We start from the raw sequence: 25,757 nt of genomic DNA on the forward strand, positions 1-25,757 counted from the left end.
AGGAGGAGGAGGAGGAAGCACCGCCAGGCGCTGAAGTGGCCACTGGCTGGGCCGGTGATGCCAAGAGAGAAAGAGAGCCAGAGAGCCACTACCCTGGAAGAGGCGGCGGCGGCAGCTTCTGTTGGTGGCTTGGAGGTGCTCTTTGAGGATGGGCTGGGAGCAAGCTCCACTTTCAGGCATCGCTCAGCGGCGGCTCGGGCACTCGGGGGAAAGGGCCAGCAGCACGCCTTGCTTGCTGGCTCTCCCCCAAGACAGGACCTCTTGCAGCCTCCATCTGGAAATGCAGCCTGCCAGCCAGCCCGCCTGTCTGCCAGCTGGCAGGCTGCATTTCCAGATGGAAAACATCCAGCGAGCGAGGTGAGGCTTTTTTGACTCTTGACAGCAGAGGATGGGCAGGCGCTTCGAGGGGCAGGCAAGGCGTGGGCCACAAACCATCATCCGGAGGGCCGCAAATGGCCTCCGGGCTGCATGTTTGAGACCCCTGGTCTAATCTGTTAAAAGCATTCACCATCACTACATCTTGCAGAAGTGAATGCTATGTTTTAGATGTGTACAAAGAAATACTTCCTTTTTACCTGCCCTGAATCTCACATCACTCACCTTGAGTGAATAAGCTGGCTTCTAGATTTATAAGAGAGTGAGAAATATTTCTCTTAATCTGTGAGCTCTACATATTTTATACATCTCTACCATGACTCCCCTTACATATCTATTTTCAAAGTGAAATTGTGTTAAATGCTGTCATCTTTCACCACAGGAGAACGGCTCCCTTTACCATTTTGTTTGCATATTTCTTTACCCTTCCACGTTCTACCTTGTCTTTATTGAGGTATGATTAGAACTGTGGTTGACCTCAGGCTTGTACAAGGGTAGCATGATGTCACATTCCTGTGTGGCCCTTGGTTGTTTCAACAAGCAAAAGGTCACACTTCATTCAGCTGCCACTAGTGGATAACATCAACATTGTTCACTATTAATGACAGAGGTCCAGGCAATGTATCATTTAAGAACCAAGTAGAAATTGTTTATTGTTACAGGTGATAACAGTCCAGTCAATGCTGTTAACTCTCAGCTAAGCCACCTTCTTCCCCCACTCTCAACCACCTACGATCCCTTCTCTCCCCCTCCTTTTCTTCACTCCCCCTTAACTCAGTCCCTCAGCAACTCCTATTGGTGCATGCTCATCTCCACATAAATATTAATGAGCAGGGTGAACGCTACACATGATATCAGTTAATTTTATTTGCAATTTGTTTTCTAGTTTTGCTTAGCAAGGAATCTACCTTTCCCAAGCAGAAGCACGCTGGGTTAACATAGTCATCAAGCTTTCTATAATTCCACCGCCTCTTTCTTGGGCAGTCACCATCAGTGTATATGGAATTCATACCCTAATGTACATCAGTGGAACTGATCCCATGTAAAAAATTCGTCTTTCTTCCAGAGGGGCACTATATCTTCATTCAAGCACAGTTCTCCTTACTTACCAAGTATATTCTCATGCCGCATGTGAACTGTTTGGTAAATCTCAGTTTCTCGAAGCCAGCTGGCTTCTTCAGTGGTGAAAAATACTTTCACTGCCACCTTTTCACCCTGCCATTTACCCATCCACACTTCACCGTATCGCCCCTTCCCAACCTGCTGTACGAACTGAATTTGTTTGGCAATAGTTCGCTGTACCTGAAGATGAAATCTGAAATTACTAAGCAATTTTAAATTAATAAGGAGTGTTGAATTCTTTATTTTAAGACAGGAAGTTAGAGAAGTCTTTCTGTAACTGTTCTTCCAAACAAAATGATAAAAACACAAATGTTGCTGAATTTGTTCATTTAAATGATTTAAAAAAATCATAACCGAGGTCAATGGGACTAACAGCCTGTCATTACCACACTGATAAAACATATATGGGTTTAAAAGTTTATTCAGGGTGCTTTTGATAGAATTACAGTGAATTAATCCAAATGCTTCAAATATACTTGGCCTCTGGGCAACCCAAAACATGAAAATAATATTTGACTGAAATTTAGAAGACAATGTAGAAAAGTCACTTTAACGTAAGAATGCTTTCTTCATCATGTTGACCCCTTACCCTACGACTACCTTTCTGACCCTGTAAGGAATGGTTGCTTTCATGCTTACAGTCTGTATTTTGCCTAGGTGCATAACACTGGAAGCATCATGTGCCGTGATAGCTAAAGACAGAAAACATCCACTCTTCCCTCTGTCAATTGCTCCAATCCATGTTTCCCACACATCACTTGCTTTGTCTTATTTACATAATTATAGTCAGTCCCTTCAATTCTGCAATCCCTTCTTCTATATAATAATTACTTAATTTGTAGTTTTGCTCTAACTGATGAATCTCCTCCTCAGAAAGCTAATTGACTTGCCTTTCCCACAATATGGGATTACATAGGAGGTGGAAAAAACTAGCTAAAGTCTTGTTTAATAAGGATGATTAGGACAGGAGGGGCTTGAAGACACAGACCACTTGTCCAGTCCAGCTTCCCCCTAAAATGGCATCAACAAAGGAGGTGTATTTGTGAATTGTTTGCATGTACTTTGAAACAATCATTTATATTGTTAGGCTTGCTAAAGCTATGAATTTAGGTTGCATGCCATTTTGTAAGCTTTCTAACTTACTCTACAAAAGTTACTAATCTGTTTTCACTGATCTGTTAACATGGCTAATTGCCCATGTGTCTGTGTTGGTGGAGAGGGACATGTCCCCTCCTCTGTAGTCAGCAGAGAAATACAGCAGGCGGGTGGAGGAAGAAAAGAGTCTGCTACTTGTCTGCCAGTCTGTTCTTTCTTCTTTAGAGAACTCCTTGTTACCTACAGTGAGCGGCCTGTTGCAGGTGAGTTGCAAAACACAATGCTGCCAAAAAAAAGAAGAAGAAAGAAGGAAAAAAAAAGAACCTTGAACTGAAAAGGCATCGATAACCCACTGACTTACCAGCAACGGAAGTCCTGAACCACCTCCAGAATTCTGTGACTGATCAATAAGATCCTGGAGTGACTCTCTAGCGGGAATAAAAGCTTCATCTTGCTCCAGATCACAATTATAACAGTGCCTTTTTGCTACCCATTTACAATAACGCCTGGAAAGAGAGGAAAAAAGGTCAAATATTACACACCTAGAAACAGCAAATTATTTATGCAAGTATCCATAGTTAGAGAAGTTTAATTGCAAAATATTTAATCTGTTATATCTTTAGCTTAGTTTCTGTTTTCTCCTGATAAATGTTACTTATTGCACACAGAAGGAAAGACCTGAACTGACGGATTCCATGTTATTTGAACTTGTGAACTCCTCCACTGTTATTATTACTATTATCATTACTATTATCATTATCATTATCATTATCATCAATCATCAATCATCATCAATCATCATCATCATCATCATCATCATCATCATCATCATCATCATCATTATTATTATTATTATTATTATTATTATTATTATTATTATTATTATTATTATTATTATTATTATTATTATTATTATTATTATTATTCTGAGGGTTTCAGAAAGCATGATAAGTGGAGTGGGAAGAACAGCTTAAGTACAAGGTCACTCATGATCTTATTCGGTGGTCAGGGAACACGGGTAATTTACCCCAAATGGGGTAAAAATGAAAATCCTGGGAGTAATGAGCAGAGCGCTACCCCACCCCCACCCCTGCAGCTGAAACTCGAACTGTAAGCCACCCCTGCCTGCTACCTTCCTTGGTTCCCGCAGTTATAGATCAGTCTTTTAGAGATCGGAGATGAGCGGGCTTTAGAACAGCCCCCCCCCGGCACTCAAGCCAGCTTTTGTGAATGACTACTTCCCACTTCTGCTGGAGCCAAATAAGGCGGGAAAGGCTTGATTTCCTTCAAGATGGATAGGTTTCTCCTCTTTACAGTCCAGGGGACTCTCAAGAGCCTCCTCCAGCACCACAATTGAAAAGCATCAATTCTTCGGCGGTCTGCTTTCTTTAGGGTCCAGCTCTCACTTCCATACATCACGACAGGAAAAACCATAGCTTTGACTATTCGGACTTTTGTTGACAAGGTGATGTCTCTGCTTTTTAAGATGCTGTCAAGGTTTGTCATCGCTTTCCTCCCAAGAAGCAGGCGTCTTTTAATTTCGTGGCTGCTGTCTCCATCTGCAGTGATCATGGAGTCCAGGAAGATAAAATCTGTCACTGCCTCCATGTCTTCCCCTTTTATTTCCCAGGAGGTGATGGGACCAGTGGCCATGATGTTAGTTTTTTTGATGTTGAGCTTCAGACCGTTTTTTGCACTCTCCTCTTTCACTCTCATTACAAGGTTCTTTAATTCTTCCTCACTTTCTGCCATCAGAGTGGTATCATCTGCATATCGGAGGTTGTTGATATTTCTTCCGGCAATCTTAATTCCGGCTTGGGTTTCTTCCAGTCCAGCCTTCCGCATGATGTATTCTGCATATAAGTTAAATAAGCTGGGGGACAATATACAGCCTTGCCGTACTCCTTTCCCAATTTTGAACCACTCAGTTGTTCCATGACCAGTTATAACTGTTGCTTCCTGTCCCACATATAGGTTTCTCAGGAGACAGATAAAGTGGTCAGGCACTCCCATTTCTTTAAGAACTTGCCATAGTTTGCTGTGGTCCACACAGTCAAAGGCTTTCGCATAGTCAATGAAGCAGAAGTAGATATTTTTCTGGAACTCTCTGGCTTTCTCCATAATCCAGCGCAAGTTAGCAATTTGGTCTCGAGTTCCTCTGCCTCTTCGGAATCCAGCTTGTACTTCTGGGAGTTCTCGGTCCACATACTGCTGAAGCCTACCTTGTAGTATTTTGAGAATAACCTTGCTAGTGTGTGAAATGCGTGCAATTGTACGGTAGTTGGAGCATTCTTTGGCACTGCCCTTCTTTGGGATTGGGATGTAGACTGATCTTTTCCAATTATCTGGCCACTGCTGAGTTTTCCATTGATGATGATAAAAAAAATTTGTTCACTGGTCCTTTGATGTTGGGCTGTGGCACCAGGATGGGTGGCATGACCTTTAGCCTGGTTTATTCCTTTTTGCACACCTCAAACAGAATGATGAAAGCGGTAGGAACCTCCCCCCCCCCCCAAGCTCGGAAGTCTCTAGCAAACACGTCATTACTAGCACCACTCTGGCAGCCATTGATGATGATTAAGTCCTCTGCGAGGTAGCAGAAATTTAATGCAACTTGCTAGGCACGTTGGACACCTTACTACTCCCAGTACCATCCCATGGCTGGTGTGCAATTTGTTCCAACAAAAATAGTGCACATCTTTATTAAATTTGGGGCATCCTGCTAGTTTGGTACACAGCCTATGCAGATTCAATAAGATTCTGAATTCAAATAATGTATCATTTCCTTCCTTTCAAATCAAGGGGGCAATGTCAGTGTATATAAAAAAAATTTTGGGGGGGTAAAAGGTAAAAAAGTTCCCTGACCCCTGATTTTATTCAACCACTGAGAACAAGCTGAATTATCCAAATCTAAATTAGGATTGTCACAATCCAATGCTAAATATTTATCAGAATGAACAAACTTAGGTGCCATTGTAACATTATGCTGGCATTAGGCCATGCTTCATGATAGTGGATTTGCACGGTTGCTGCCAGAATAAATACTAAGCTGTTAGGGACTGATGCAGCAACTGACTGAAAAGGATGATAGCTACTTTTAAAAAACAAAGACTCCATATAAACGGAAAACTTTATAGAGGGAGGAAAGTCTGATGTAGTAAACAAACAAACCTGTATACTATATGGCAGTACCTGTAATTAATAGTTCAAAATCACATACAGTGGTGCCTTGCATAGCGATCGCTCCATTTAGCGATGAAATCGCTTTGCAATGAATTTTTTTGCGATTTCAAAAGCGATCGCTTTGCGATGTTCCCTATGGGAGAATCTCCCTTTGCGATGATCGGTTCCCTGCTTCGGGAACCGAGTATCGCAAAGCAATGATTTTAAAACAGCTGATCGACAGTTTCAAAATGGCCACTGGGTAAACAAAATGGCCACCCGCTGTTTTCTGGGACGGATTCCTTGCTTACCAGGCAGCGAAAATGGCCGCGCTGTGGAGGATCTTCACTGAACTGTGAGTTTTAAGCCCATAGGAACGCATTAATCAGGTTTTAATGCGTTTCTATGGGTGTTTAAAAATCGCTTTACGACGTTTTCGTTCTGCAGCGATTTTTGCGGAACGAATTAACGTTGCAATGCGAGGCACCACTGTATTTGCTAGTCATCTTATCTCCACCAGTACTAGGCCAGAAATGCAATCCTACACATGTAAAAGTATTGCTGCTTTAAACCTGGCTTTCCCCCCAGGCCTGTGTGTTTCCAGGAGAACAGCCTGAGGCTCAGTTTACATAAATATCCTGTATGCTGGGACATCCAGGTAAGCTTCTTTGCTCTTTTGTTTACACAGAGCATCGACTGTGACTAAGCCTCAAATACAATTGGCCATTACAGAAAATGCGGGATTGAACATATACCTATATGTAAAACATATATTCCCCAGGTCACACATTAGATGCTCAATAGCCAGGGTAATACAAGCTTGAAGCTTACACCCACATATCTTATATGAAGAGTATACACAACAGGAACCTTGTCATTAATTCTTACGCCATATTCCTTATAGTTCAGTGTTTGCCAACCTGGGAGTTCTGAACCCCCAAATGGGGTCACAAGTGTTTTCTGGGGGCATCACAAGACACCCTATGTGTTGTAGCCCTTGTCAAATAACTTTTTTCTTAACCTTTTGGAGCGAGAGATTGAAGTTAGTGTGTATGTGCATGTATGAGAAACAGGTCCTTTGAGAGAGAAAAAAAGCCTCTACTTTCTAAGAAGGGATGACTGGGAGATATTAATTTTTTAAAATGAATGATAGCATAACGATATAACTGCTGCCCTTTCCACAAGAAAGGGATCTCAACTATGACACATTACTTCTGGACAGCCTAAAGAAGTGGGGGTGGGGGAGGAAAAGAAGACCCCCTCCCCACTACACAACAAAACCCCAGGAGGAGGAGACAGAAAAACAAATGGCCCATCTCTTCTACAGTGGGTGCAAGGAAAGCTCTGTGCTGGTTACTGAGGGAGATCTTCTCTGCGTGAAGGCTTTGCCCCCCTCCCTAGGTACCACAATGTTCTTCCACCCCCTAGTTCATCCTTTTCCTTTTCTTCTCCTTACCTTTAACCTCCCCCAGCCTATTCCCTCCCCAGTTTTGAAGTAGTGATGGTAGAGCTGACACAGGAGCAGTAAGAGGACAAGCGGCGGTGGCGCTGATGGTACCACCATACTGAGGAATGACAACAATAGTCTATTTACCCAAATGTGGCAGGGGGGTTGCAGGTTACTAGGCTATTATAAGAAGGGGTCACGACTTGATAAAGTTTGGAAACCAATGCTATGGTTGAAAGCTTTCACAGTGATGCAAACTAGATTCTGCAGTCACATATGGCTGTATGAGTTGCATGAGTTAGTAGAAAACCCATGTTTTTTTTTAATTATGCACCAAACACTGGAAACAGTAAGCTATTTTACCTGTAGCAGAAACAGCTAAATAGGACAATCATAATTATTATGCAGACTGCAATAGAAATAAGCACAGCTATCCAACGTATGCTGTCATCAAACCGACCATCTAAATAAAAAACAGAGTATTAATATAGTCAAATATAAAATAAAATCTTACTCTGTTTCCCCAAAAATAAGACAGGGTCTTATATTAATTTTTGCTCCAAAAATGCATTAGGGCTTATTTTCAGGGGATTTTTTATTTTACAGTCGTGTCATCTTCTGATTGCTGCACAAGGGTGGAGGACGGGGTTTCACTTAACTGCGGCTTATTTTGGTGGTAGGGCTTATATTATGAGCATCCTGAAAAATCATACTAGGGCTTATTTTCAGGGTAGGTCTTATTTTGGGGGAAACAGGGTATGTAGGAAATATTATTGGAAAAAGTGAGAAAACGTATTTGTTTCCCCCAGTTTTGTGTAAGTACACAGCAGTTACATGAGCATTGATTATGTGAAAGACTTGCATATTGCCTTTACTCAGTCAACCAGCATTTGGGACCACCAGGAATACAGCTGGCAGTACAGGCTAGCCCTGAGTTGTGACAGAGTTTGTTAATTCTATGACCATTAAGTGATAGCAGGTGATTTTCCATGTCAATATTTTATTCTCTCAAAAGCCAATCATGTTTAAGAAATCAAATCTAGCTGGAATTTGATAGCTTCCTAACACCACTATTATTTTCAACAGCTTAGTTTAATCAAGTATAACAATAAAAAAAATAATTTAGAAAGATAAGAAAAAACATTTTCATATAATTCCTTACCTACTGATAACATTTGGTATTTTTGTGTTTTCTCATGGAACACAGACGTTAACCACTCAAAATGTTCATTATTATTGCTGGTGTCATTATAATGATACAAATTTAAGTAATACAAGTTGAGAACTCACAAAGTGATGGAGGACTGCAGAACAGACCACTAATGATGATGTCAGTAATAATAATAAACATTGGTGATGATGGTAATGATGCCAATAATAATAAACATCCCTTCCGAACAGCGACACTCCTGCTATAGCTATCCATACTCTATGAAGGCCTAAAGATTTGACCTGATAATAAAATACTGATGTGTGGGTAAACTTGAGGGCAGGCACTGGCAACATACTTGGTAGGGCTTTCAGAGCTTCCCTGCCTCCTGGTCACTTTCCAAATCCAAATTAACATCTTGGTGTTTATCTTTAAAGCCTTCCACAACTCCCACCCCTGGCACTTAGCAAATATCTACTTAAATATCAATCTATCTGTACATTTAGCGTCATTTAAAAAGGACTTCCTACATTTACTGTCACTGTATTAGTGTAAGAACAATAAGGGAAGGGATGCTTCTTGATTATAAAACCCCAGAAAGAATTTATCATGGAAGCTTGCTTAGCGCCTCTTCTAACATATTTTGGTTGCCAAGGAAGGAGCTTTTTATTTCCCGATGCTTCCATGCTTTCATTACTTTTTATGCTGCTTGTTTCTGGTTTTGTTTGCTGCTTTCAGCTCCTTGATACTGCTAGGTGCTCTTCTGTTCCATTTATCCAACAGTGGAAAGAGTATGCAACAGAAGTTCTAATACATATACAAACATCATATTTACAGCTATGTGGATCCTGGCTCATACTCATGCTGTACCTGAAGGACCAAGAGTGGCCAATGTTGGCTGCAAGTCTCGGTTACAGAAATCTGTCCGACAGCATTCAATTGTTCGACGCAGTTGTGCTTTTGGAGAGTCCTGAGGAATAAAGAGAAATCGTGTTTCTAATTCCACGTCCTTTTCTTTGAACTACACTAATCTGTTACAGAAACTATAAAGGGAAACCTAAATTCTGAAATGAAATCCATGCACTTGCAAATATTGTTTATATTAAAACTAGAAGGTTCAACATAATAGAATGGGTGGGTTGTGCATGTTACACCATGGATTCCTATGCTGAGGATTCAAGTCAACCACATTCCTTTCTGCAGGATATTTCTCTTCATTCTCTCTCCTCTGTGTTTTCATTTGTTCCCCCAATAATCAGGTACCATTCCATGTCCTTTGCTGTTTTTCCTAGGTTTTCTTCCTTCATTTTTTTTCTTGTACTTCTGCAAATTCCCGAGCTTCAACCAAAACCGCTTGTACCTCCTCTTATGCATGGATAGTATTTTTTGCCTACATATTTTCACCTAGTGAATTACAGTAGTTGTTATTAGCAGCTATGATTATCTTGGATTTCAATCAATCAAGTTGGTTCAACACAGTGGCAAAGAGTAAGCCATACAAGAAATAAATCGGGTATCCTTAAACAAGCAACCCTCTCAGTCCCAACCCTGTATTTCCAATATGAGAAAAATGCTACTAACAATACTAAGTTCATAAGGATAAAGAAGGTAAAGCAGTTAGTGAGAGCTGTTTCATTAAATAGGCACTAAGGACTTGGGAAGGAAGATCTATGCTTTGAAAATCAAATTCTTATTCTTTACATTGCCAAACTGAACCAAAATAGATTTGTCTACTCCATCCTCCCTTCCAAATCACTCCTTACATGGGGAAAGAGCTTTTGGGAATGCTATACTCTCAGTGCAATGGAATTCTGAACTTATTGACTTTATAGAAGTTTTCTGATATTGTAGCTGTGTGGATGTGATATCCTGGGGTTGCTATAAGCATGTTATCTATCATTAGAGTAACAGATCTGATTAGACATACATTCATTTTTACTTGGCTCTAAATCTCAAAATTCTCCATTCTTAGAGTTTCAGGGTTTTTTTAAAAGCAAGCTAGTGGAGAGAGGGGTGGCCAATTACCTACAGGCACTCCTGGAGGAAACTGATGCCCCTGATCATCCCAGTCCAGGTTCAGGCTATGTCATGGTACAGAGATGGCACTGGTCACCCTGCAAGATGACCTTCTATGGGAGACCGATGGTCCTCCTCAATCTCTCAGAAGCCTTTGATACTATCGACCATCGTATCCTCCAGGGGAGGCTTTCTGTGTTGGGAATCAGTAGCCTGGCTCTGATCCTTCCTAGAGGACTGTCCTCAGAAAGTGCAGCTTGGGGAGACGATGTCCACCTGTTGGACTCTTAATTGTGGAGTCCCACAGGGTTGATCATCTTCCCATTGCTGTCTGAAATCTATATGAGGCCACTGGGGGAGGTCATCAGAAGTTTGGGAGCTTTGTGTCACCAATATGTAGATGACATCCAGTTCTCTCTCTCTCCTTGCAACTATCTGCAGAGGATGCCATGCCATCCCATCCCTTGAGTGCTCCCTGGATGCCACGCTTGGGTGGATGAGGAATAATAGACTGAGGCTGAACCTGGACAAGATGTAAGTCCTCCGGGTGGGTGATCTAGTGTATGCGGATTGGGGGCCTCCCTTCTTTCATCTGTGGTCTGATCTATCTTCTTCCATCTTAGGTGGATGGCCCAGCTCCACCCCCTCCCTGACACTTGGTCCGTCACCAGGCTGGTCCATACATTGGTAGTCTCGAGATCAGACTACTGTAATGCTCTCTACATGCGGCTGCCTATGAGGCTGTTATGGAGACTTCAACAAGTCCAGGATATGGTGGCCAGACTATTGGCTGTTGTGAAGAAATACCATCACATTTCCCCCACTCTGGCCACCTTGCACTGTCTACCTGTTCATTTCCGTGCCAGCTTCAAGGTGATGATGCTGACTTACAAGGCCCCAAATAGTTTGAAGCCTTAATACCTGGCAGAACACCTCCTTCCAATGAGATCTGCCCATTTTACACTATCTTTCCAGGCCAGGAGGTTGAGAATATTATCCCCAAGAGAGGACCGGAAAGAGAAGAGCAAAAACCAGGCCTTCTCAGTAGTTGCCCCTCGTTTTTGGCACAAAAATGCACACCACTTGAAATTTGCCTGGGAAGCTTTAAATGATCCCTGGAAACATGGTTTTTCAGGCAGGCTTTCCCAAAGTATTCAACATCTTAACGCAGTGGTAGTTTCAGCATTTTATACTATCTGTTCCACTATCTTGCCTTTAAACAATTCTATTTTTTTTTTTTTTAGTTTTTACTTATGTTGCTATTTTATGTTTAGCTGATGTTTAATTTTGATAGTTATTGTGTTTACTGTCTTCTATTGTTGTTCATTTGTTTTTTAGTTGTAAATTGCCCAGAGTGGCCCTGGTATAAAAGTCAAATAAATAAATAATAAATAAATACCAGACAGACACTTAAAATAGGTCAAGCTTAGGTCTACTTTGCTAAAGGAAGCTGCTGGTGTTTCGGGATTTAGAGTCCAAACAAAAATACACACACCTAGTCCAGGTTGAAATTACCCAAAGCGAACACTCAGAAAACAAGTTTAAAAACAATTGGAATACCTTGCACTGGAAGTCTGAACCTTCATATTTCATGCAGCCAGAAGCACGTGTAATCTCTCCATTCTCCTCTTGTTCAATGATAGCGAAGCAATGTCCATTTGTTCTAGAACAGATTAATTGACTTGAACTCTCCAACCACCACAATAATGATTCTTATAATTTTCCTCCTAGCACAATGGACACAGATCTCTTAAGTGAGGATAGTGTGCTCTAAGGAAATGAGTGACTACTTGGCAATTTGTAGCCTGTATAACTAAACAATTGTAAACCGCCCAGAGAGTGCTTTAACTGCTATATAAGCAGCACACTTTGCTTTACTTCACTATAGAAAATATGGTCACATTTGCTTGACAGTGTCAAAAGAAGTTGTAAGTATTTCAGAGAGACAAAGAAGTCTCTAGCAATAACACTTCCATAAGTTCCATCAATTTAAATGGGACTACTCTGACTGTGACTTATTATAGCACAGTAAGTTGTAGTTGGAGTAAGCCAATTTGAATCAGTGGAACTTAGGGAGATGACTCACTAAATCCCTCTGATTCAATGGGCCTACTCTAATGTGGTTTACTACACTAAGCTACAGGTTTTTGGCCATTATATCTGTTGCAATAAACCAAACATCATAATTACTTCAGCCAATTTTTATCTGATGTCAGGAAGTTAAGTTCAATTACTTCAAAAGGAACTGAGAAGAAATACAGCTTTGTAAAATTCCTCTAGATAGGCAGTTAATATTGCAGTCCAGATGAATTAGATTCATCAGCTTCACAAAAAAAGTAATACTGAGGAGACTACATAAAGATAAACACTAGAGGACAATAAAAAGCAACAACTCAAAAGTAACCAAATATCTGATCTGCTCAAATTCCTGTATCAAAATGAAATGTGCTATGTAAGGTTTAAAAAAAAATCACGTGTTAAGATCTATATTAAAGCGCTAAACCATTTTCAAAACTATAAAAAGTTATTTTATCGGACTGTAGAACTGAAACAAGAAAAAGGAAGGAATTGAAAAGTGATGCAAGATAAAGAAAAGATCTTGAGGCCTTGCTGTAACTTTTTACCACATTCTTCTTTAGTGAGAAAAGAGCAAGCCCTTTTGCCTCTAATACTTACTTGCATATGTTATTAACTGCATTTTCTGGACAATGTCCTGAACAATAGCACTGCAAAAAAGGCAATGTGTCCTCTAGAGCTACGGTTATTCCATCTTCCTGCTTCTTACGGTGAGGATCCATCTTTATACCTGTTCCATCAAGCACACTGTCTAGATTCTGCCCTGGATAACATGAACAAGAATGGTTTGTTTAGCAGGATGGGCTTACTTACTCTGCAGGTTCAAAATTTCAGGAAAATTAAAAGCAATCAGAAGTTTTTGTCTTTTTAAAGCCTTAATGATGTGAAATTTCTTTCACTACTTTGGTGTTGTTTTCTTTGCTAGGTAAGTCAACAAGTCCATCAATTCAAATGAAGCATAAACAAGTGAAATGATTTCTTGTGGCATAAAGTTACTGAGCCCAAAAGAAATGTCAAGCGGAAATTACTTACAATTTAATCAAGAAGCTATATCTGCACCAAGGAAGGGCAAGTTTGGTTGGCCTGTGGCAAATATTTGCACGCAGTTCCCACTCCTGCTGTACCAGGCCTGGGAATGGCCAAAAATGGCTGCAATGAGGCATGGTATCAGAACCACAAGTGACTGAAACATTGGTATGAATTTGGTTTTGAGGGCTTAGGGGGCTCAGTGAAATATAAAATATATTAATATATAAAAATAGCTCTTTTAGGATTATTCCGGGAACAGAGGAAATTCTGAATGCTTTGGGGGTACTAAAACTAGTCTTGGGAGACACATAATATTAGATAAAAATTAAAATCCCAGAAAAGATGCACCAAACAAAAAAACTGCTGAAAAAAGCTAGCACTCCCTTTAATATTGGTCAAAGTATGTTACTACATTTGGCAATCTCCTGGAAATCCAATAACAGACTCATTTCGTTGTATGGGTATACTGTGTATATACTTACAATGACAAATTATTATTATTATTGAATCATAGAGCTGGAAGGGGTCTGTAAGGCCACTGAGCCTGAGTCAAAGTATATCTGACAAATGGTGTTTTTTTTAAAAAATGTCTTCAGTGTTGGAGTGCTCACCAACTCCTGAGGTAACTGGTTCGTTTCATACTATTTTAACAATTAGGAAGTTTTTCCTGATGCTCAACCAAAACCCGGTTTCATGTAACCCATTATTAGACGTCCTGAACTTCAGAATGACTAAGAATGTAGCCTGCCTCTCCTCTGAATGACAACCTTTCATATATTTGAAAAGTGCCATCATATTTCCTCTTGGTCTTCACTTCTCAAGGCTAAACATATCCAGTTCTTTTTGTCTTTCCTCATAAGGCTTTATTTCTAGTTTCCTGATCATCCTTGTTGCCCTCTTCTTAACTTCTCAGCATCTTTCTTTTTAAAGTGTGGTCTGCAGAACTGGACATAGTGCTCAAGATGAAGCCTAACCAGTGCCAAATAGAGGGGAACGAGTACTTCATGGGATTTGTAGACTATATTTCTATTAATGCAGCTTAAAATAGCATTCACCTTTTTGCAGTCCAATAGCATTGTTAACTCATACTGCATTCAGCTTGTGAGCTGCAAGAATTCCAAATTCCTGCATTTTGGTGAATTCAAAAATACAGCCCCAATCTTGATCTCAAAGCATATATGCAAATTGTAACAGTGATCCACCAGCTTGGGTCCCCATATCATCTTGGGCTAAAACTCACTAGGTGTGCTGCCCAGGATTTCTGGGAGTTGTATTCTAAGAACATCTGGAGACCTGCAGTTGAGAACAACTGGCTTATAAAATCGCTGGCTGTTGTCCTGTGGGGACCTTCATGGTTGTTTTGTTCCCTATGCTGTTTAACATCTACATGAAACTGCTGGGGCAGGTTGTCCAGATTTTCAACACAGTGTGGTAACATTCAATGCTATCTCTCCTTTCCATCCAAATCTGAAGCAGTTTCAGTCCTAGATTAGTGTCTTGTGTCAGTAGTGAACTGGATGAGGGTAAAAAGCCTAAAACTTGATCCAGACTCAAGCAAGGAATAGGGTTGCAGCCCGTCCCGAATGGGGCTGCACTCCCTCTGAAAACACAGGTATGTAACTTTGGGGTGCTCTTGGAGCCTCGTGGCACCATACTGCAGCCAAAACTGTGCTCACGACCTGGGGTTCAAATCCCAGGTAGCCGGCTCAAGGTTGACTCAGCCTTCTATCCTTCCAAAGTCGGTAAAAGGAGTACCCAGCTTGCTGGGGGGGGGGGAATGTGTAGCCTGCATAATTAACTTGTAAACCGCCCAGAGAGCGCTTTAAGCGCTATGGGGGGGCGGTATATAAGCAGCACGCTTTGGGAGTCATCTCTGAGTCTGGATGCCCAGAACTTGGCGATGATCAAAAGTGCATTTGCATTGTTAAAACTAATGTGCCAGCTGTGCCTATTCCCGGAGAGCTCTTGTCTAGCCATGGTGACACATGCCTTAGTTATACCCCAGCTGGATTACTGTAGCGCACTCTACGTGGAGCTGCCAATATAACGTTTCTGGAAATGTCAGCTGGGGCTGAGATCACCTAATCCTCTCATAACAGCAGTTCTACTAGCTGCTGATCCATTCCAGGACACCATTCAAAGTTCTGGTTCTGACCTATACATCAAGCCCTAAATGTTCCGGGCCCAAACTATCTCAAGGACTGCATCTCCCTTTATGAACCTAAGATAATCATTTAAATCAAATGGAATTTTGCCAATAAGTTCAGAGAGGAACTATTTGTTACCTGGGGGAAGGAATACAGCTGAAGATCCAGGAAGAATAAAACTACCCATTCACTGTTACTGTAAATAAGCTTCAAACTGTTTAAAATGGTATACCTGTACAGATGTCCAAAGCTTAAGAAGAAAGGAAAATCAATTAATACACATATACCATTTCAAACATTTCCCATCCCAAACAGGTGCCTCTGAATTTCAGCAGTAAGGACAACAATTAATAAACTCTCCGAATTAGAGTTTCTAGAATGCCCTGAGTGCTCACTGGAAGGACAGATCCTGAAGCTGAGGATCCAATCCTTTGGCCATCTGATGAGAAGAGAAGACTCCCTGGAAAAGACCCTGATGTTGGGAAAGTGTGAAGGCAGGAGAAGGGGAGGACAGAGGAGGAGATGGTTGGACAGGGTCATCGAAGTGACCAACATGAATCTGACTCAACTCCAGGAGGCAGTGGAAGACAGGAGGGCCTGGCGTGCTCTGGTCCATGGGGTCACGAAGAGTCGGACACAACTTAACGACTAAACAACAACAAAGAACACCCTAATCATTTTTTTCCTTTGCCAGTGATTGCTGCAGTCAAACAGGCAGGTGTTCTTATTAGCTGTGGTTCTAAGTGATCTAATACAGTATAGATCATCTATCTGTGACACTTATTTCAGACATTTCCCTTTTAGCAAATTCCCTTACTAAACTATACATTTGCTTTTTAAAAAACACAGTGTGGATTTGACAGTGCTAAAAAGGATGCAAATCAGTTTCAGGCGTGTAAGAAAGTATCCCCTTTCAACAGCTTTATGCCACATGCCTGACCTATACTTTGTAAACTTCTATATTTCAAAACCTTTTCAAATATTACAGTGGCATATCTTCATTTATTTCATATTGCAGCTAGAAAATAAAACATTAGCTAAGCTTACAGATATTTCACATTAAAACGCTTAAAAATTGCAGTATAGGAATGTGATTTTACCTTGAACTTGAAAAAAGATGAACCCCAGCAATCGGATGTAAACTTTCAGACAAATCATTGTTCACATTTAAATCCTTTCTATGTGCTGTCAACTCTGGCAAAATGCCCTGCTGCTTGACAACTTTTTAGCCGGACCGCTTAGTGAAATCGGATAGAAGATTTGGTGATCAGTTGAAACAGCTAGTTAATTACTTCCAACTTGTTTTCTGAAAAAGAAATGACATATTTTTGAATACAGTACACACATAAGATCCTGAGTGAAGTATCAAAAATTTAGTGGCTGCAACTCCCAAATGAGTTTCTGCAGTGATTAGTAGAGTCTAACTAGGTCTGTATGCAGTAAACAGCAATTTGGACACTTATTTATTATTTATTTATTTATTTAATTTATACCCCGCCTATCTGGTCGGTGAGGACCACTCTTAGGTAGTTAACTTAGTAGTTAACAAAGACAATACAGATTCCTGTGTTCAGATATAACTCGTGCCTTTGTTTACAGCGGTTTCCTAGGGGCTGACTCTCCCAGCAAGATTTGAACCGCCAAATTTTGAGCCAGCCTGCATCGCTCTCTTAGGAACCGCAAGCTCCACGGTCCTGTGATTCATTTGGATCATTTCAAAACTTCCACCCTTTGCACAGTTTTAATCTGCTGGGTGAGCTCGGAATATTTACCCCCTCGCCTTGCGGGTCACTGAATCTGCTTAGATATCTTGGGGATTCTGGGAGTTGCAGTCCAAAAAGCAATTTGGAAGACGAGCTCCGATGAGCGGCGGCGGCGGCGGCGGCGGCTCTTCCCCCCCCCCTCTATTGGCCCGTCGATTGTCCTCTTTGTTTCGGTTTTGTTCATTTGCTGTGCTAAACATAGCACACGGAGTAAATAGTACACCTGCTAAATATATATATATATTCCTGGGGTGCTTTTAAAAGGGAAAAACTAGGAGCACCTTTTTAAAAAAGGGAGCCGCCAGAGTGGAAGGCAGGGTTGTGTTTGCCCCGAGACCTCCTTCTGTGCTGATCCCAAGAGGATTTCTCATTTGGCCCCTCAGGTCTTTCCTTCCGCCGCCCCCCCCCCGCCTCCTGTTTCTTCTTCTCTCCCCCCCACCCAAAAATATCTGTTGTCTCTGCCAAAAATTCCTGGCCCCCTTTCGCGGGGCTTGTTGTCGCGTCATAGCAAGGACCCAGCCCTGACCTGCTGTGGTCTCCTGCCAAGCGACAAGAGAGGAGCCGAGGGGGTGAGGAAAAGGGTGGGGGGGTGCGTGCGTGGGTGGGTGGGGGGGGAGCACACCAAGGAAGAAGAGGCTGAGGAGGAAAAGTGGGGCGAGTCGTGGGGGGGGGAGGAGGAGGAGGAGGAGCGCCGGCCGCTTCGCTCGCTTTCCTCTCCTGCCCGTCTCCCCTGTCAGGGGACTCCGCATCCGAAGGTCCCGGGAAAAGGGAGCCTGTGGACCCGAGAAAAGGGGGGGCTGCGCAGCTGCCGCCGCCGAGGCAGGTGTGTGTGTGTGTGTGTGTGTGTGTGTGTGTGTGTGTGTGTGTGTGTGTGTCCCCCTCCCCCCCCCGATGACTCCATCGAACACTCCGATTATCGCAACAAGCTTGCGCAGATCCACCCCCCCCCAAAAAAGCTTTTTTCCAGCATTTTTTTCCGTTTGGTGCATCTTCTCTGAGATTTTAAGTGTTACCAAATATTAGGTGGCTCCCAAGACCATTTTTCCCGAAGCACTCAGAATTTCCTCTGTTCCTGGAAATGTCCTAAAAGTAGCTGTCATCCTTTTTAAGTCAGTTGCTGCATCAGTCCCTAACATCTTAGTATTTATTCTGGCAGCAACCGTGCAAATCCACTATCATGAAGCACGGCCTCATGCCAGCAAAAGTGTTACAATGGGACCATAAGTGTGTTCTTTCTGATAAATATTTAGCACTGGATTGTGACAATCCTAATTTAGATTTGGCTAATTCCTCTTGTGCTCAGTGGTTGAATAAGAAGCCTAATCAAGCATTCCCACCATCTTGGTTTTTAAAGAAGCCGGCTTCTGCATCAAATCATGGTCCTCAAGTCGAAAATGCATTCCCCATAGAAATGCATTGAAAACACATTAATCCGTAACCCGCCAAAGAAACACCCCCCCCACAAAAATAAAATATATTTTAAAATAATTTTTGAAGTCTTCAAGGGGTCGCTCTTCAAGGGGTCCCCCGCTGCAGCCATCGCTGCTGCCAGAGGACTCTGAGGGCTTCAGCGCCGCTGCCGGAGACCTCTCGGAGGTCCCCCTCACCGCCGATAGTGCTTCAGAGGCCCTATCGGCGGGGGGGGGGGACATCCAAGAAGCCTCCCATGGTGGCGGGGAAGGCCTCCAGAGGTTCCCGCGCCACTGCTGCTGGGAGCCGAGCCGTGCCAAGCGATCCCGGCCATGCTCGGACTATGGCTCGGATCACCCGGCGCAGCTCCCAGCTGTGGCAGTGGGGGACCTCTGGATGCCTTCCAGGCAGAGAAGCCATGGGAGGCATCCGGAGGTCCCCCCCCACACACCCTGCTGCCACCGCTGCTGGGAGCCTTCGGAGCACTCAAAGGGCTCCCTCCAATTTCGGGGGGGGGAGCCCTTTGAGACTTTCGAAGGCTCCCAGCAGCGGCGGTGGTGGCGGGGGACCTCCATGGAAGGCATCCGGAGGTCCTCCAGAGTGGCGGTGGGGGATGTCTGGATGCCTTCCAGGGCTTCCCCACCGCCAGGGGGGGACCTCTGAGATGCCTCCCATGGCGGCAGAGAAGCTCGAGAAGGCATCTGGAGGCAGATCCGCAGCCTACAGACTGGAAGGGGGAGGCGGGGAAAGCGCCACATTTGAATTTGGCGCTTTTCCCGCCTCCCTCTTCTGGTCCGTAGGTCGATTCTCCGGCCGCAAGTCGAAGTGAAACTTCATACAAAGCTGAGTGTCTGGTTAATGTCAAATGTGGAGCTCCTTCCTTCTGAAGGGTGGCCTTCATAAGCGAGGCACTGGAGAGGCTTTGAGCAGACTAGCCCTAGATAGCCTTTGCCACCTTCTTTGGCCTGGTTTAGGTGGAAACAATTAGACTAGAAGACCGTTTTGTAATTCCATTTTGTAAATGACTGGATTTAGATAAAACCTGGAAAGAGAAACTGAACTTCATACGAGAATTGGGGGTGGGGTGGGGGAAATACACATTGTGGAAGTGGGAACTCCATCATCATCATCATCATCATTGCCAAGTTCTGCAGAAGTGTTTGTGCATATTATTTATATAACTTTTCTGTAGGGTTTTTGAGGCTTGTACTGCTGTTGTTGCAGACGGTGTATATTTTTCTTGTAACCCAGGACAGAGGGCAGAATGGAGCCAATTTGGGTGTTAATTGCTTGATGCTCCTGAATACAGAATATGACAAGTGATGGATACTAGAAGAGACATACTCCAGTGCATGTTATATTCTACACTAGGGCTTGTTAATACAGTATATGAAACCTTGGACAACTTGCCAACTGATACTGGGTTGCCTAATGCCTGCTTATTGCAAGGATTTTGAGGGGGAGGGAAATCCTGGACTAGAGGGGCCTTTGGCTTGAAGATAATGAAGGTATTGATGCTTTCAACCAACAGCTCGCCCTTATTGTTGTGGTCCCTCTAACAGTTACAAGTACTGTAGTAGAAGGAAACTTGGTGTTCTGTGTTGGACTTCCACTCCAATCAGCCCCTGGCCAGTGATACCTGGATATACTCAAACATGTGGCTGATAATTAATTACCTGAGTTGCATTCCCAATGCTGGAGTGCCACAGATTCGTAGCTTCTGAGCTATGCTGATAGCTAATCTTTATGAAAGTACCTTGTGTTTGCAACCTTGCTTTATAAATATAGGACACCTCAGTAGCATATGCAGATTCTAGCCAAAAGAAAATGCTTGGCCTGCTTGTGATAAATACAAATGCCTACAACTCTGGTGTTTTTGTTATGTGCCATATAATCAGAAGGCAACTTACAGGGACCCTAATAGGGTTTTCAAGGTAAGTGAAACATTTAAGGAGAGTTTGGGGCGGTTTCACCCCCATCCCCGGTGAGCTTCCATGCCAGAGCAGAGATTCAAACCCAATCCTGAGTCCTAGTCTGTCTCTCCATCTCTCCACTACACTGCACTGGGTATCTTCACTGATGTGTTTTGCATTCTCAGTGTGTACAGATAGATGTAATCATGGGTAGGAGAATTGGAAAGGGAGAACTCTGCTGTGTCTAGAGAAAATGTTTTGCTATTCTTCCTGCAACAACACGGCCCATGTTGCTGGTCACAACTGATAATCCTCCTTAATGCCAGCTGCACAAATGTTTACACAGCCAAGTTGTACGTGGCATTTACCCATGTGCAAGAAGAAAACTGGAACGTGCCAAAAACATTCTACTTACTTAACTCTGGAAAAGAAAGGTGTGTGTGTGTGTGTGTGTGTGTGTGTGTGTGTGTGTGTGTGTGTGTGTGTGTGTGTGTGTGTGTGTGTGTGTGTGTGTGCGCGCACCATTCCAAATCCAGTCCCATGGTGATATGTCAATGCCCAGAAAAGTTGCTCTGGCTTCTGGTAAGTTGCGTTCCAAATGTAACCAGTCAGTTTAGATGGACTGTTCCTACAGTTTCATTATTTTTTTTTGACTGCCTTTTGTTGCTTTGGGTAATTTTAATGCAAGGTTTTAAATTCTTCTTCAGTTATGCTTAGATTCCTTAACCGCTGAGCCTTGCGTTGTAGTGGTTAAACTGCAGTACTGCAGCCCAAATTCTGTTCACAACCCATGCTAAATGCCAGGTAGCCGGCTCAAAGTTTACTAATCCTTCCATCCTTCCAGAGTGATTAGTAAATTGAGTACCCAGCTTGCTGGAGGTGAGAGGCAAAATGTTGGCTGCGTAATTAAATTGTAAACCACTCCATGCTTTGAGCACTTTGGGGTGGTATATTAGCAGCATGCTTTGCTTTGCTTTATCCCAAATCTGCAACTTATAATTATTTTAAAACATAATGTTTACATAATAGGTATACTGTTAGAGGCACAGCTCCCTTTCCCTGGGAAAGAGTAACAGGAGGCCGTACCAAGTCATAATACTGGCCCAGTTGGTCCACTTGGAGATGGCTGCAGCCCTTTGAGTTTACTGGCAGGATATTTCCCTGCCTTATCACTAGGCTATCACCTGTCCCCAAATAAAAAGAAAATCCCACCTCACACAGGAGGAGTGATGGGAGCACAAATGTGAAAAACAAATTCTTTGTGAATACAAGAGGATATAATACCCAATTATGCAGCTGTTTACCTCCCAGAAATTTTCCTTAAAACCTGTGTCCTTGGCTTGGCTGCCTAGCATTTTTGTTCCTCCCCCAAGATTGAATGCGATGTATGTAGCTCGCCTCGTGGGAGATGTTTTTCTATATAGTGCCTTGACCACCCCAAGTTGCCAGCATACAGGGGTTGGGATGCTCAACAATGACGGGTATAAATCGTAGGTGCAAGTCGCATAGATTAAATGCATTTGCTGGGAATCTGGAATACCTCCGGGGTTTAACCCTGGAAGATGCACATCGCGGTACAGTCCAGTGCCCTCACAATCAGTGCTGTTTTGGAATCTGGAACCTAACAGAAGGACAACCGCATGTCTTGTGGCAAGGTAAGGACCGGCTGTGACTGGGGAAAAAAATCCCTTCTCTCACCCTGTTATGAACCATTAGTCAGCAATGGACTAGATCCAGCACAATAAGCCTAGCTTGGGGAACCTTTCATCTTCTAGCTATTTTAGCCTGCAAGTTCCATAATTCCTTACTATTGACTGTGCTGGCCGGGACTTTGGGGAGTTGTAGTCCCCGACCCCCAAAATCTGGAGGACCAAAGCTTCCCTAGCCCTGTCCTAGGCCAAGTATACGTGTCTCACACACATACACACACACACACACACAAACAGAGAGAGAGAGAGAGGAGGGTGTTAAGCCCTAGCCTAGAAGACGCACAGGGAGGGAGGGAGGGAAGGAGGGAGGGGATCTTTGGGCACGCCTGCTGTGTCCTGGACTACAGCTCCCAGGCTCCACGGCTCCCCCAGACTCCTTGCAGGGGGCCAAAGGATCCCCCTCCCCCTCCCCCCCGCCGCCCGTTGTGTGTGTGTGTGTGTAGGGGGGGTGTCTGAAATCGTGGCCCAACCCCTCCCCGCCACTCCGCGAGCCCTTCCTTAGGAAAGGGGGGGGGTTATCCTCTGCTTCTCCCCGGCAGGACGGCCCACCCCGTTTCTCCTGCCCCCCCCCAGGCAGGGCTTCCTGCCGGCCTCACGACCACCCCCCCCCCGGGAGGCGTCCTTCTCTTGCCAGCGGGCCTTCCCCCCCCCCCGCCCCTCCCTCGACGCCCCCCTCCCGGAGAGGCACGACGGCTCCCTTTCCCAGGTGATGGCGGAGAAAGGGATGTATTTATTGGGCGGAGGCCGGAGGGGAGATGATGGAGAGAGGGACCTCAAGGCGGTGTGTGTGTGTGTGTGTCTGTGTGTAGGGGGGGGTTAGAGATCAAGGGTGTTTGCAACAGAGTGGGAGGAGGGGGACGGGGTGATGGGACTCGGTGCACAACTTGCGGGTTTTTTTTTCCCAAAGTGGCCCCTCTCCTCGCCGCCAATCCCTCCCCCCCTCCCCCTTCTCTCTCTTTTTTTTTGGGGGGGGGGGAATCGGCGTCTTTTCACTTTAATAATTTCCTCCCTCCCTTCTGATTTGTTTCTGGTGTCTAATGTAATTCGCCCCCCCCTCCCGTCTCCCTCCCACCCCAATATCCCTGCCCCCCCCAACATCCTGCTTCTGACCTCTTTCTCACACACACACACACACACACACACACACACACACACACACACACACACACACACACACACACACACACACACACACATATTTCACTGGGAGGGATACTGATTCACCGCGTGTAGAAGGCAAAAACGAATGTTTTTTTACAAAAAAGGAATTGCACAAATAAATGAAAACCCAGCAGCCATTATGAAGCGGGCTGGTTTTATAGCCTATTTCTCTGTGTGTGTGTGTGTGTGTGTGTCTGTCTGTCTGTCTGTCTGTCTGTGTACGCATGCGTGCAAAGAAGGAGAGTTTATTTCCAGGCACATAGATTTCAATTTCCTGCTGAAAGAAAACACAGACACACGCGCGCGCACACACCCTCTCCCCTAACACACGTATGTGTGTCGAAAAAGATCGCTCCCAAAGTGTATATGTGTGTCTTGTGTGCTTTGCATTTTTTTAAAGTTAAAATAAAGGTCAGTAGGAGTTACAGTGTATATTTCGTTTCGTTTAGTCGTTTAGTCGTGTCCGACTCTTCGTGACCCCATGGACCAGAGCACGCCAGATGTTTTTCTGGAACTCTCCGGCTTTCTCCATAATCCAGCGCAAGTTAGCAATTTGGTCTCGAGTTCCTCTGCCCCTTCTGAATCCAGCTTGTACTTCTGGGAGTTCTCACGCGGTCCACGTGCTGCTGGATCCTACCTTGGAGGATTTTGAGCATAACCTTGCAGTGTATATTTTTCAAAGGTGTGGCTTGGGGTGGAAGGGAAAGTTTTGTTTTTCTGGGCTTTTGTCTTGAAGCATGTGCGGGGCAGGGGAGGGGGAGAAAGGTGCTCACGCTGGCGGGTGCGGGATGGCAGCCTGCTGCGGCTGCTGCTGCTGCTTTTGCTTTGGCCACCGTCGCCTCTGAAGTTATTCCGCTTGCCAAATAATTTGAGAGGCCTTGCTTTTCTTCTTCTTCTTCTTCTTCTTCTTTTGGTGGGGTTTTTTTTTTTTTAAAAATTATCTCTGCAAGGTTGTTTTGCTCCCGGCTGGTTTTACCTGCTTTTCTAAGCATGCAGAGTTGTAAACGGGGGAGGGGAAGGGAGGCTGTGAAGGTATCTTTGCAAAACTGCTCCAAGTGTCCTTGTGGCACAGTTTCTAGACAAGTTTTGCTAAGAAAATAGCCCCCCTTCTTCCTCCCCCCTTCTTCCTCCCCTCCTGTGTGAATATGATAAGCCCTGGTTTGAAAGCACAGAATTTCTTTCCAGTTTATAGAGGTTCCCGGTCCTTCTGTTGTTTTTTCTTTTCTTTTCTTTTTAAGGTCCTGGAATGTCAGCAAACTGTTGTGGCATTTTTTTTTCTGGGGGTATGTTTTTTGTGGTGGTTGTGAGACTGGCTTAAAATTTGAGGCAAGTGCCCTGCTTTGCAGAGGAGTACCTGTTTGTCTTGTGCCAAGCATGATAAAATATGCATTTTATTATCCTTGTACCATGTGGAGAGTGAGTGTAACTTAGGTAGTGCCCAGGCAAAATGGATTATCAAAGGAGTTTGAATTAAAGAAACACCACCACCCCCTCAAAATACTACAGAAACATGTTCTTAGCTATTATTGTTTTTGTGTAAATGAACTCACAATCAAAATAGTTTGGTCCCCTAATTTGGTGTTGAAGAAAACTTTCTTTTTGCATGAGCATGCTCCTCCTGTAAAGTAAGTTCTAACTGATTTATATAAGAACCAAAACAGTTCTCATTTTCTCTATAAACCTGGGTGGAGGGTGAGTGAAAAAGAAAACCTATCAATTTGAAATTTCCATGTATTTGTGGTCCTTGGCTAAGATGAATCAGATGGCTTGCCTCTGTAGTCTGTTATAATAAAATCCTGGAGGTTGCTACAGAGCACATGATAAGTGAGTGGCGTCTCTGTTCCTGTTGTGTCAAAGCCATAATAAGTTATAATAATAATAATAATAATAATAATAATAATAATAATAATAATAATAATAATAATAATAATAATAATAATAATAATAATAATAATAATAATAATAACAACAACAATAACAATAACAATAACAACAACAACAACAACAATAACAATAACAACAACAATACTAATAATACTAATACTAATACTAATAATACTAATAATACTAATACTAATAATACTAATACTACTACTACTACTACTACTACTACTACTACTACTACTACTACTACTACTAATAATAATAATAATAATAATAATAATAATAATAATAATAATAA

At 43.2% G+C, this 25,757-nt stretch overlaps 2 protein-coding genes across 16 annotated transcripts in view; one reads left to right on the plus strand and one right to left on the minus strand.

The window, feature by feature from the left end:
- LOC110070404 (bone morphogenetic protein receptor type-1A-like) overlaps positions 1–17,964 on the minus strand; it is a 26,163-nt gene extending 8,199 nt beyond the window's left edge. For 3 of the 6 annotated variants that reach the window (XR_013539598.1, XM_078382606.1, XM_078382605.1), the window contains exons 1-8: positions 17,392–17,782; positions 16,720–16,925; positions 13,044–13,206; positions 11,928–12,030; positions 9,222–9,321; positions 7,565–7,664; positions 2,954–3,098; positions 1,485–1,677 (exon numbers count right to left, since the gene is read on the minus strand). Coding sequence is in view for 5 of the 6 variants with exons in the window: in XM_078382606.1 (XP_078238732.1) it covers positions 1,485–1,677; positions 2,954–3,098; positions 7,565–7,664; positions 9,222–9,321; positions 11,928–12,030; positions 13,044–13,206; positions 16,720–16,777 (862 nt within the window). In the remaining variant the exon portion in view is untranslated. Of the gene's footprint in view, positions 1–1,484; positions 1,678–2,953; positions 3,099–7,564; positions 7,665–9,221; positions 9,322–11,927; positions 12,031–13,043; positions 13,207–16,719; positions 16,926–17,391; positions 17,802–17,908 lie in introns of those variants that run through there. The other 3 variants (XM_078382604.1, XM_072984810.2, XM_072984811.2) reach the window with 3 other exon arrangements.
- A 2,777-nt stretch (positions 17,965–20,741) lies between these two features.
- Positions 20,742–25,757, plus strand: part of LOC110070403 (anti-Muellerian hormone type-2 receptor-like) — a 48,252-nt gene continuing 43,236 nt past the window's right edge. For 8 of the 10 annotated variants that reach the window (XM_072984820.2, XM_072984824.2, XM_078382607.1 and 5 more), the window contains exon 1: positions 20,742–22,360. In XM_072984820.2, the coding sequence (XP_072840921.2) occupies positions 22,180–22,360 (181 nt within the window). In that variant the 5' untranslated portion in view covers positions 20,742–22,179. Of the gene's footprint in view, positions 22,361–23,040; positions 24,258–25,757 lie in introns of those variants that run through there. The other 2 variants (XM_078382610.1, XM_072984826.2) reach the window with 2 other exon arrangements.

Source organism: Pogona vitticeps, chromosome Z (assembly GCF_051106095.1).
Source record: "Pogona vitticeps strain Pit_001003342236 chromosome Z, PviZW2.1, whole genome shotgun sequence".
NCBI lineage: Eukaryota > Metazoa > Chordata > Lepidosauria > Squamata > Agamidae > Pogona > Pogona vitticeps.